We start from the raw sequence: 13,745 nt of genomic DNA on the forward strand, positions 1-13,745 counted from the left end.
TTTTTTTTAATTAATTTTCATTTTGTTTCTGACTTTGGAACAACAATTTGAAATTTGACCATCAGAAAAATGCTGTTACTTCACTGATGTTCCTATGTTTTCTTTATGAAAATCTGTCAGAAATTTGGCCAACTTTCCAGGCTTTTAGAATTTTGGACTGCATAGTAGACTCCTTTGATTTAAACAGGTTAAGCCTGAAGAGATTCCTTTATTCTGCAACCTTCTGTAGCCTCTGACAACTGTTACTGTTGCTGGACTTTGAGCTACCTCTGTTATTCATAATACAGTCCAAAAAGAAGAAAAAGCTCCCCTTAATGGTTATTTCACAGCTGCTGTTGGTTGGATATAAGAAGTTATTCTCTTGTGCTCTAAAAAGCCCTGATCACCTATTGCCTCTCCATTCACATCTCAACTGTGTCTGAATGGGCAGAAAAGAAAAGCAGTGATTTGGACAAATGAAGTTTTGACACGAATTTTATGTGGGGAACAAGGAAGGGCTTAACGGGAGAACCTCGGCGAAAGGGAGAAAAGCGATACCATCTTTCCTCTGCACTCCTCTGTCCCAAATTGACTGAACAGCAGGAAGTGTTTATGGGTAAGAACTTTAACTGGACTCGACAGGCAGGTGATTACCAGCCTGCTGAGCAGGACAATGAGAATGTGGCTCAAAGCCTTGCCCAAGCACAGAGGGAATACAGGTTTGTGTCTGGGTCTCCTGTAGCACAGGTAATTCTGGGAAGTCCCTTAGTATTCATGGGTTGAAGAACTAGATGTAGGTGCCTGCTATCAAGAATGGGTTGAAAGCTGGAATGCCCGGTTGGCCAGAGAATGGAACATTAACCTTCTACCTTCCTTCTTAGTTTTACTTCTGACAAGATTAGAATAATCAAAAGTAGGGCTAAAAGAGGTCTTGAGAATTCATCCAGTACCTGAAATATTGTCTTTAAGTCAGAATCACTTTATAGAGAATTCTTTTCTGGTAGGTGTTAGTCTCTCCTATTTAGAAATTTCTAGATGCAGAAATTCTTCAGCCTCTGTGGCATTTCCTCTGGTGTTCTGGTGATCTTTACTATTAGGAAGGTTTTCCCATGGGCTAATTGACTTTTTTTCCTGCAATAGAAGTATTAAATTACTTGGTCAGTCCTCGCTTGGCATTGTTCCTATCTTTTTCACTCATAGAAGCAGTCAGTGTTGTCTCCCCAGGCTTGCCTTCCCCTTAATTGAAACAGTTCTTCAGTCCCTGTTTTTGGGACATACTTTCTGAACTTCTAGTAATTACGATTCTTCTCTTGCAGATGATGTAATAGTTCACGCCTTCCTAGAACAGATTGCTTCATATAAGGTGTTACTAGCCTGAGTTACAGCTGAAAGCCCTGCGAGGTAGTGTTGGATACATTGCTTCTGTTTGAAAATTTCTGCAGTGTTGGCTTTCTGTCACAACACGGTGAGATCACTGGCTGTGGTCTGTGGTCTTCTGCATAGATCCTGGCTTCAGCAGTCTTCAGGGTCTTTTCTGCAGAAACCTTGGTCTTCTCATCTCCCATCTTGTAGCTGAGGAACGTACTGTTTGGCAAGCAGAGCTGTCACTGCTCAATGCTTGCTTTCAGAACATTAGACGGAACAGTGTGTTTGTATGAAATGGATCATGGGTCATTGCAAACAGTGTCTATGATAACATGTTCCTTATTTTAGAAGGGGCAGTGGGTTATTCAACTGATGTCCCTACACCAGACCGACCCCACAGCGAGGCAGCCACCTACGTCAATATTCCTGTCAGCCCTACTTCCAAAAAACAGCTTCATTACATGGAACTGGAACTTCAGGAACCTGGCACAAGCATAAGAGGTAAGGAAAGAGGTAAGGAAGTCTGCGGTTCTATCCCAACAGCACAGGATGCAGAAATGCAGACTGTATGGGCTATGGGGAATCTTAACCTCTCATCTGCCCTCAGGCTCTTGCTAACAGAGGAGTTGAACTCTGGCACAATTGTGAGGCAGTTCTTGTAACTGCCAACTCTTTTGGAAAAGATTTTTAAGTGATGAGGTTCTATAAGATATTGCATCCCTCTGACAGGTGCATTGAATATGCACTCTCTCTAAAGTGAACATTTCTCTGTCTGTGGAGTTTGACAGACAGTAATTTTCTCTGTGTTCTCAAGATTTTCAGTGCACACATTAGGACGATGCTTACTTAATTTTTCTTGCTTGACTTCAGAAACAGGGCTGTGGGTGTAGGTGTAGGGGCCGTGCTCCTGAAGACACTGACTCTGGAGCCATGCAGCAAATGCTTAAGAATAGAACACAAGTGTTCTTCTATCCGCTCTCCATGAGGGTGTGTGACAGTGCTATAGAGAGGAAGCCAGACTGAGTATTTGATTTTTATTTTTAATTTTTTTTCTGGATCTGAGCATTATACTTCTAATGCTTAACTTGGACAATTAGCACATAAACATACAATATAGCTATCATGTATTGTCATTTAGAGATGCATTCCTCCTTACAGAAAGTCCCTAATCAGGTTCTGGCATTTAAGTGCTCACATTTGGTGTTGATGGGTTTTCCATGAATAGTTTTCAGCTACTGACATTTTATTATACTTTTAATTTCAGCAATTTTACTAACTTTGAAATACTAGCACTTTTCCCATTGTTTGTTTTTGGGTTTTTTTATGGCTTTGTGGTTTTTTGTTTTGTTTTGTTTTAAATATATTTATCTGGACTTTACAACCAGATAGTTGTCTCTAGTTAAGTACTTCTAAGCATCTCCCAGACTTCAAAGTAATTCTTTGTCCAACATCCTGTTGAGATGTAAAAGTGACATTTTATCTTCATTTTAAAGACAGTGAACCAAGGCATTGAGAATGAAGAGCTGAATTTCATAAACTGACATAAACTTTAACTGTTAACTACCCCCTGAAGGTCAACTTGTATAAGTGTGGAGGCACATTCAGTGACCATAAACGTTTTTATTTTTGGATGCAAAAGTTTTTCCAGCCTCTAGATTTGTATGTCTGCATCTATACAGAACTATTTTACTTCTGAACAGAGAAGCTTTTTTCTCCCTTATTGCCAGTTATCAGACAAAATTGGCATTGTCTGAGGCTGATCCGGTAAAAGTTCAGAGTGCCTAATTCAGACAAAGAATCCTAATCCTGCCAACTGGCCTACCAAAGGTGTTTTCTTTTCAAATGCCAAATGTTCATTTACTGACTAGTAGCCTGCTGATGAAGCCTCCCACAAGTGGGAGAGCCGAGTTCAGTTTTGTCTTCTATCAGGTGGAGTAGGGGTAGAGATTCAAACCTGGGGCAGAAATACAAGTGGTTCATTTGCTTATTTGAAGAAAACCAGGTAGGTAAAATACATAGCTAACAAAGCTTTTGAGGGTTTTTTCCCCCAGTTGTTGTTATCATCTTCCTCCCTTTATAGAGCTTGCCTTAAGACCAGATCAAGACAATCTAGGAAATCTGTGGAAGAAATGTCTCAATAGCTTAAACCTGGGTCAGTTTTACCCAGGAATACCAGGGTTATAGTCTTTTACAGGATTTCATTTGGTATTTCAGGAAGTGGATCATCCCGATATGCACAGATTGACATTGCAGCCACGGAGACAGCCCACAAAGTGGGAACACAGCATGCTCAGTGCCGGGAGGAACGTCTGCAGGAGCTAGAGCAGAAGAAGAAAGGGACTCAGCAGTGACCTGTCTAGGAAAGAAATTTTTGCTCACCATAAATTGGTACTAATTTATCTTCCCAAAGATTCACATTAATTATAAAAAATACTCATACAAAATACTGCCATTGCTTATTGCATTTATACCAGATTCATTCCAATATCTTGATTCCTAATTGGAAAGCTGGTAGCATGAGGGGTGTGTGTGGTCTTCCTTTTTATTTTAATTTGGTTGTAAAGTCCAGATATTATTTTTTTCATATGCAATGAGAGATGTAAATTACCTTTTTCTATAATTCAAAAATCCTGGAGAACCTGGAACCAATTCCAGTGTTTATTAAATGTTGGCATTTTCTTTCAAAATAAGTAACTTGAATGTGTGCAGGTAAGGGAATGTGAGTGTGTGCGTGATAAGTGTACATATGTTTGCATGTGTGCCATATGTATGTATGTAAGCACACATTACTGTTAAAATATATGTATATATCTGAGCGTATAAATATGTAAAACCTCTATTAATATATTAATGGACTCTTACAAAAGCAAGAAAATTCAGTGCCTGATTTTTTGCAGGCACAATTTTGTTCAATTTATATGCTTATTTATGGACATGCTTAACTTTACCTATGGGTAATTCAGTGTTATACCTCACCAAGAGTTCTGCAGCTTTGGCTAAAGTTACTCAGTTTTAAAAGCTGCAGTGTCAGGGATTCATATGTGTATGCACACAGACATGAGCACACACAAACAGGTTATTTAATTTAATTATGTCTATAAACCAAAGTAATGTGAAGGGACATTCTGGGTGCTTCTGTTCTTAAAAAACTCTGTGACAAACCATAGGCTTTGATTTCATAGTTGCTGAGTTCCTGTAATTCTTAGCAATTCTCCTGGAGTTGAACATATGTATCACTTTGAAAATCAGGTCTCGGGTTTCTCATACAGAATATCTTAAAATCAAAGTACTCAAAAGAAACACTTACTTTTGAAAACTGAGTTCTTTTATTTATACCTCCAAAACTATCCCTAATATAAAGCAGCATCAAAAGCAGATCATACACCTTGAATCTAAAACCTTCATTGAATAATTCCCTGCTGTCCCTAAATAGCATAAAACTAGTTCTGTGTAAGAGGATGATGTCTTCAGAGATGCTACATAGTTGAGGCACAACAGGATGTTATGTTGTAATATAGGTTTATCCACAAGTCTGTGACATCTTGCTTTTGTACAGTGAGATTGGATGATTCAAAATTTGACTTAGTTTCTTGTGTTGTGCATTGTCTATGTAATTCTTGTGTTCTATGTTTTTGTCCTGACACAAAATGTTATTTAAACAAAATGTTATCATAGTGACACTAGAATAACAAAGCAGTGTACTTACGAAGAAAAAAAATTGGCCTGTGTTAACTCCTGGAAGCCAAAGCTGATATGTTATCTGGAGTGATATCTTGGGTATTATGATTTTTTGACTGTGTCTTCTTAAGATACAATATCACAGCCCAGTTCTGCTTTTCAGATATGTGTTATAATTTATATCGGTGAGTGGAAGTTTTGTGCCAGTGAAGGTTTCACTAAGTGACATGGAATGAGAGGTATTTGTTTCTGAGGCAGAATTTAACTGATAAATTTATTTGAATGTAGCCTCAATAGTAATGTAAAATGTCAGAAATCTCTCAAATAAATAAAAATGTGTTTGAGAGTTGACAATTGCCATTGTCATCTGTCCTGTGCTAAGATACAGTTTTCTGTTTATCAGCCTGGCACATTTCTGAAAGGAAAAGAAATATTTCTTATGAGATTCCCATTTTAAAAGATTTTTCTCATTTGGCAAATGGACAGTGGTGATCTGCTTCGTAAACACATATTCAGTACAACTGGAATGGCCTGGACTTACAGCTCCTTAGGACCAGGTTTATGTAACTGAACTGCTATTCAGTCAAGGACCCACCACTGGAGGACTTGCAGGGTTAAATCTCTTGCTATGTGCCTATTTCTGTTTAATGTTTAAAATGAGCATAGCTTGCCTGATGCACTGAAATACAGTGTTTTCCATCATGATATATGATGAAGTTGCAATATTTCTATTCTAAAAACCTATTTACCAGGAAAATATATTACCCAGGTTATCTACAAAGGCTGCCTTTCTGTGCATTGCTGAGAATCGCTTGCATTGAATCCTGGACTTGCAGCATGGGTAAAGATTTGATACAGTAGAAAAGGGCATTGGATTGCTGCTGGCCTTACAGGAGGGGTCACAAGTGTAAAAATATGTCTTTCAGGTTGAGCAGGGCTATGAATCTGTGCATGCACGTGGCTCTCTCTGCACATGTATTTGTGTATGTCATAGTAACTTCAGCTAGGAATAGCTAGGTGGCTGGATATAAATTTGTACTTATAGCCTTTGTTAATGTCAACATAGTTATCCTATAAGGCTTTCCACAAATGAAGTATTTTACTTTGTAAGATTCTGCTTCACTTGAGTAGGATAAATAGAAGAGAAGACTTTAACATGTTTTTTAAATTCACTTCATAATGCACTAAATTATGTTTAGAAGACTGAAGCAGGAGGCCAAACCTTATTGTTAAAAACTGGTGGGTGGTTGTTTTTGTAGTACCTTGCAGGTCTCCCTGACAAGTTATAGGCTTGACATTTCTGCTGAAGAAATTAAGTTTTCTCATTCGAACAACAGGAACTCGCAGAAATGGAAAACGTTTTTCCTAAATAAATAAAATAATGTGCCTTCTAGTTCCGGTAGCAAACTAGGGGAAATGGAAGTCAAACCATAATCCTATGAGCAGGCTTGTGCTCACCACATAGCTTGCATGGGTTAACTCTAGGACTGCTGTTAATGGACAAATAGTTAGGGATTTATTCACGCACCTTGCACAAAACTTGTGCATAAGTGATCTAAAATACAGTTTGTGATCGCTATAGGATGATTGCAGATTCAGAGCTCTTTGCAAAAACCCCCAAAAGATCTCCCATGCTTTTGAAGATAAGTGTATCTTCATATCTTCTGCTGGTAAAAACAAAGGCTCATTTTTAATTTAAGATTCTACCAGAGTCAGATCTCCTCCTACCATTACCAGGAGTATGAGAAACTAATTACCAGAAGAACAAAACAATGTGATGTGGCTGATACTTCTGTGAGATGTTCCTGAAATACTTTTAACACAGCAGAAGTGCCAGTTTGGGGGCAGTGCTCTCGGTGGTAAGAAAACACTGTCAGCAGGTGCAGCATTTGGGCATAACCGTTAGTGTGTTGTATAGGTACCTCTTTCTTTCTGATAGTTCTACTCAGTAGGTTACTGCCAATGTAACTACTACTTCAGTGGGTTTTATGATGTTGCTCCAAGTTAACATGTGCTGCAGGAGAGAGGGCTGGAGTTTGGAGGCATGTAATTGCCCAACAATACAAACAGTTGTCTGGGTTTTAATAGCAGTCTGGCACCTAATTGTGGAAAATGCCAGTAGGTGTCTTTAGGCATCTAAATGCGTGGGAAAATCTGCCTCAAGAGTTGTTTTTAGCAAACAGCTTGGAAAAATCCTGCATTTTCCACCCTGCTGTAAGCAAACCAGGCTTTATTACTGTAGCTTGGAAAACCTGAATTTGTGTTATGAGTGATTAGACTTTTTTTCTGAGATGCTGAAACATGCACCCTTTGGTAAGTACCTTTTCTGGTTTGTCTGGGGTGACACACATATTATTGCTAAAATGACCACAGGAAGAAGACAGAATTTTATGGGTTACTAGCTACTCACTTCTGTTAAAATTATGCAATTTTTTCAGATGACAGTGCTGTTATATTTTTATGTCACCTTTTACCTGGGAAGATCCTCAGCTCTCATTCAGCCAGTCATACAAACATTATTTTGCAGCCTAGGTTGAAAGGAAATGTTAATTTAACATCACACAGCAAAGAGAACAAACAAAGCGGAGTAAGGATGGATGAATTAGAAGTTATTAAGGGAGATTTGTAAGAAGTAGCTCTGCAAATGTATTTTCAGTGTAGGTAGTAGAATTAAGGAAAAGTGCAATTTTTAAAAAAGTTGTATAGGTTCTGATGACTTCAGTTTTATGCTTTCCCTGAGCACCTGTATCAGCTAAATGTTCACAAGTCGTGGGGCCTGATGGGATTCATCCCAGAGGACTGAGGGAGCTAGCAGATGGACGGCAGGACCCTTCTCGATCGTCTACCAACGGTCTTGGCAGCCTGGGGATGTCTGTCCTGGGGTGCAGCAAACATGGTACAACCAGCCGGCCACAGACATGATGTCCTGCTGCATTCAGCGCTGGGGCAGCCTCACCACGAGTACCGTGCGCAGCGCTGGGCCCCGCGGTTTGGGAAGGATGTGAAGGTCCCTGAATGTCTCCAGAGGAGGGCAACAGAGTTGGTGGCAGGGCTGGAAGGCATGTCCTGTGCAGAGTGGCTGAGGACATGGGGTTTGTCCAGTTTGGAGAAAAGGAGGCCGAGGGGCAACCTCATTGCTCCCTACAGCTCCCTAAAGAGGAGAGGCAGAGAGAGGGGTGCTGAGCTCTTCTCCCTGGGATCCAGTGAAAGGATGCATGGGCACGTCTTAAATCTGGGCCATTAGGGAGCATTTCTTTACCGAGAGGATGGTCAACACTGGAACAGGCTCCCCAGGGAGGTGGCCGATGCCCCGTGGCTGTCGGTGTTTAAGAGGCATTTGGACAATGACCATCATAACATGCTCTAACTTTTGGTCAGCCCTGAACTGGTCAGACACTTGGACTACATCATGGTAGGTCCCTTCCCACTGAAACAGTCTATATTCTATTCTATTCTGAAGATGACAGGCTTCAGGGTAGCCTCACTCTGAGGCTTAGGACAGCGATGAGCAGTTGGTTACAGATTAAAAGCAACTCTCCTGTGGACTCTTCTTTGAAAGGCTAGAACTGAACAACAGGAAAATATATGTAATTCACACCCTGGATTCTGACACAATAACTTTGTAAGACAGTGGGCAGGTTTAGGAAGGTGCAGCTGCCAAGTAAACTGAGTTTAGTAAAAACTTTAGGGTGAGTGAAAATTAATTTTAAAACTTACTTGCTTTCCGACATTTGTCTGCATCAGCGCATCTAGAAATAATTCAAATGTATTATCCCCACTGTGTACACAGAGGCGTATGTAACATCACTATGTTACTGAAACAATAAGTGTCAACTTATTTGAGGAATGTGCAGGGGGGGGTGGGATCAGAAAGCAGATTTAGCATGACAGTAATTTGTCTCTACGTTACATTATACTGTTGTGAAATACTCCCCCCTCCCCCAAAAAAAAAAAAAAAAAAAAAGCCCTCGCACCTGCTACTGCTGAAGTTAAATTTTACTCATCTGTGGGCTGAGCTGGCAATTTATGGATAGTTCATATACAGAAAATAGAGCAGATTGCATGCTCAGAAAGGAACCTGGCCTTTGGATACTGAAGTTTTATTATGTAATGGATTGCTCAGATTCATCACGCATCCATGTCTCTGCCTGCTACAGTTGGAAGATGTGCCCCGTGGCCTGCCTTTGGCTGCTCTAACATTTGTCCTATTGCTATCAACAGCAGCGCTGCACACAAATTGAGAAGCCCAAGGAGGAATTCCTGTTGGGAAAGTTGTCCTTTGCCAGCTATTGTACTGACAGAGGAGTACGTGAGTCTGTAAAATGTAGTTTGGGCCACTGCTGGAGACCTGCCGGCTGGATTGTTGCTTCTTGTACAAAGCGTGGTTGTAGCAAGGAAGTGGAGCTTCCTGGGACAGGCTGAGGTTGCAGCTGTATCTGCTGTCAAACAGAAGATGGGCTGGCACTGTCTCTACCAGGAATGGAGTGGAAACCATGGGGTGGTTACATGCCGGTATACACTGTAAAGAGGCAGACTGTTGTGCTCTGTGTGCGCCAGTGTGTTGTTTCATTGCCCTTGTGTCAAGTCATGGAAGCAGTTCACTGACACAGTCTAGACTGTGGATAGAATTACCCTCCAGTCTGTTTTTCCCCTCTGTGGAAGTGTATGAAGCACAGTATGTGCATTGGGTGAGGGATGGTGGGAGCTGGGCCCTGACGGGACATGAAGGTGCATCTAGTCCTGCGTTCAGCTACCACTGCTATTTACCAACAGCTGGGAGATTTGCTAGAGATGGATCAGGTCTACTGAAAGCCCAGAACTGGTCTTAGGTGAATTTTTGCAATCTCTGTGCTTTTTATGGTGAATACCTGATAGTAGTGACTATAAGCGACAGCTGTGAGAATGCATTTCCTGCAGTGACTGGCCTTGAAGTCCCAGGTGGGCTGCTTTGGAGCTTTGCTGACACTACATACTCTTTCCAGCGTGCATACCTCTGGCCAAGCCCTCCTTTACACTGACAACATTTAACACGATTAGACCCTCTCATTCCTGTCCATCTGGCAAGTTTCAGCCTGCAGCTGGCCACATCTTCAGCTTGGCCCATGACGGGAAGCCTGTCTCTTTCAGCATGGCGCTTGCCCTGAGCAGCGCAGGAAGAGCCAGAAGAAACTGGGTAACAGAAAACCTGGTGGCCAAGCAGCAAGGTTGTCAACATGAAAATGCCAGACTGCTTAACCCTGCCCTTAGTCTCCACCATGTCACTGGAAAGCTGTAAGCAGTCAAAGCTGAAAAGGATGAGTTGTTCTGTTCCTTGGGTTTGAAGGAGCTGAAGAGAACTGCTGTTTATCATCAGTGTATGCCAGTGGCTAAATAGGCTCGCTCCTGTTTCTTCTGTAATCCTCGATATGCACTGTGGCAGTACTTTGATTTGGACTTGTGACTGTCCTATTTGGTTATATTGGCTGGTTTTTTCTTTCAAAAATTCTAGCATAGCCGTTGATACAGATGGCAATACAATAAGGAAAATAATTCCTAAGAACATCTTTGGAAGAGCATGTTCTTATCCTGAATTAATAACTAATCATGAATGAAAACTTTGTTTTGCAGTTCTGCAAAGCTCTTTCCTCTGCAGGGGAATGAGGGTCACTTTGCACAAGACCTGAAACAATCCATCAGTGGTAAGGGTTTAGTGGCACCAGTGAACTGAGGCTAATGCAAACATTGTCCAAGACATATGTATCCCATATAGATTGTGGTTATTAGCTGCTTGAAGGAGGGCTTAGAGAAGGGTAACTCAGGTGTTCCAGGCCATGTTTACCGGTGTGGAAGGTGTTCAGCCTGTTGGGAAGTGGCTTTTGTGTAAAGAATCTGTGTCAGTTTGGGACAGATTAGGAAAAAGGTATAGCCTGAAAAATTCCTAACAAAAACTGGGAGAAAATTACTGCGTTTCCCGCTGCCGGTGGTCTGCTGTTGAACTGAAATAAGCAGTAACCCAATTCCTAAGCTCTTGCCATGGAAGTCTCTTCTTTCAGAGATGTGAGTTTTTGCACACAGTTCTTCTCTCTCCCCTTTTGTTTTCTTGAACTTCAAAATGGAACACATACTAGATCACCAGTGGCCCCAGGAAGTGGCGTGAATGAAGACTCTACACTATGACAGGGCATATTTGGAATTGTGAACGGGAGTCCCAGAACTGGGATCTGAATTGAGGTTGGAGAATGGACCTTTCCCCATTGAAGGACCACTTACTTAATGGTTCTGGTTCAGATGTCACCTTGAATTAGAAACTGAGATTTGAATTTTGAGGTTAGACTCCTGGATCTAATGCCAAGCATTGCAAATTACTGGGTTTCATACAAAGGTTGCCAGTTCTCAGTGTGTTTCTTCTTAAAATAATGTAGCTCCCCTCCCTCTTTAAATTAAGTTGCCAGGAAAATCATAAATGAACATTAAATAGCATTTTGTTTTAGCAGGAGGCTTATTTCAAAGCGATTCAACGCTCAGTTTGCCCTACAGAAATCACCAGGTTTAAGTTGCAGTAGGCCAGTTATTGACAGGCAACCTTTGAGACTGAAAATGTTTAGTTTTATTAAAATGGATGTGTGCAGCTTTCTGATAAGTTAACATGTCGGTGAAGGAACAAAATATCTACGTTATATTAATGTATCCATTATTTTTACATTCACATGTTAAGCATTAACATCTGTGTACTGTTCTCTTTTTGATTTAGGAGAGTGTTCTTTTGTTGAGTGGTTCGGTAATATACATGAAGGTTTGGATATGAAAGTCCATTAAGGGCTACTGATAAAAGCAGCTGGGTTACAATTGTTGCTGTACCAATTATGGCTCAACTTGCTGTGGGTGAAAGTTTATAGATTTATTTTGGCCCACGTAGACAGATTTTATGAATGCTTCCATTTTATGACTGTGGATACTAGTAAAAGAAATCCACACAGTCCTTTGTTCTCTTGATTAACAACCTGCTTCCCAATAGGTGCTTTGTGAATGGCCTGAAATATACGTTAAATGTGTGTTGTATTTGAAAATGTTGATTCTGGTACTTAGAAGCTGTTTGTTAGTAAACATAATGTATATGGAAAATGCAGTCTTTGTTTTTCATAGCTCCCTTTTCTCTGTTACAAGGGTAGATCTGTTTCTATTGAAAGCAAGTGTCCATTCTACTCATTGACTTCTGTTTCGTATCTTTTTTTTTACTTATTTCTTCTATTCTCATTAAATGCTATGGAAAGAAAAAAATACGTTTTACATTTAAAAATTACTTTAGAACTGCCTGTGTACTACTCACTAGTAGATTTCTGTATGTGAAACAACTTTTTAAACAAACTTGAAACCCAGCTACCTCTCTGAAGCAGTGCCAGATGATGACAGGGAAGGTCTGCGGATGTTGTGACCCAAGCATGCAACCTGTTCCCTCTGTCTGAGTTAGCCCCGAGCTGAACACAGTACTTGGGCTTGTGACAGGTGACCCTGGGTTAGGGCCTGCAGAGGAGCTCTCAGCAGCCCGGCTCCCTGTGTAATGCTCTGGTTTCTGGGCACTGTGGCATGCTGGACCCTGGCTGGGGACCTACATTCTTCCATGGAGTGTAACACTACTGGACTAATTCACCCAAACTCATGTAATGAATAAATGGCAGAACTGAAAATATGATGCTGGGGCACCTTTAGGGTCAGCAGGGCGAGATGCCTGCTTAAGCACAGATGCAGACCCCATGTGCTGGCATCTAGGCAGCATGCACACAGGTATGTGTCGTGTTCTTGTGCTGGGAGCTTGGGAGCTGCCTTCTGCTCTCCATTCAGGGCTTGAAGCCCTTATGAAGCCCCTCTAAATGCTCAGCCGAGACCAGCTGTTGAAGCAGCCACATCATGGAAACTAAGCTGGTTTCTCTGCCTCTTGCCTTCTGTCACCTTCTGTGCAAAAGCTGTATTATTACTCTGGCTCGAGGGAGCCCCACAGCCTACAAATGTAAATGATCTCTACTTGGTGAACTTAAATACTCTGGCTATTGCCTGATCTATCAGGCCTCAGAAGCCCTGGGGAGGGATGGGAGAAATCATTACAGCAATATATCACCCCCAGTGACTGTTCCACATTTGTCTTGGTAGAATGATATGCTCTTAGCTCCTCTACCAGTATGTAGGACATAAGTGTTTATTTTAAGAAAGACTTTGTTATTTTTGTTGTATTTAATGCCTTGTGTATTTATTTCCCTCTCATTTCCACATCCAACCTGTTTAATAAATAAAAATCTGTCCTACCTGAAATCACTGACATGTTTACTGAAATGGAGGTTCTTTTTCAGGGCAGAATTTGACAGACCATATGAAACATAAAACATTCTGATTTATTTTTTCCCCCTAAGAAATGCTGCTGTTGCCACTTTTGTATTTCAAATTCTTTCTCAGTGGTTTCAAAAAACTTGATAAATTGAATAATTACAAAAGGATCAGATAAAATACCAACTAAGGCAGAGGAGAACGTTCAACCACTGTTTAGAAGCTGTTAGTTCTTTCCTATTCAGATGTCCCTTCCATGCAATCTCATCTATGAACTCAATTATTCCCCTTTCACTAGGTACAGGACAGGACTGCAGGCGTATTTCATTTACACCTTTTTTCTTGGCTTTGAATTTTTGTTGCTATTTACAGAAACACAAGAATGGTGACTCAAGCTATTTTTTAATGTTTAAATGTCTCAAAGACTA

The 13,745-nt window shown here is 40.8% G+C and overlaps 1 protein-coding gene across 1 annotated transcript in view; it reads left to right on the top strand.

Moving 5' to 3' along the window:
• Positions 1 to 13,305, top strand: part of DOK7 (docking protein 7) — a 78,583-nt gene extending 65,278 nt beyond the window's left edge. Inside the window, 2 exon segments of the mRNA XM_055794897.1 lie at positions 1,693 to 1,845; positions 3,559 to 13,305. Of these exon segments, the coding sequence (XP_055650872.1) occupies positions 1,693 to 1,845; positions 3,559 to 3,695 (290 nt within the window). The 3' untranslated portion in view covers positions 3,696 to 13,305.
• Positions 13,306 to 13,745: the final 440 nt, after the last annotated feature.

The sequence above is a fragment of the Falco peregrinus genome, chromosome 2 (assembly GCF_023634155.1).
Source record: "Falco peregrinus isolate bFalPer1 chromosome 2, bFalPer1.pri, whole genome shotgun sequence".
In the NCBI taxonomy this organism is placed as follows: domain Eukaryota; kingdom Metazoa; phylum Chordata; class Aves; order Falconiformes; family Falconidae; genus Falco; species Falco peregrinus.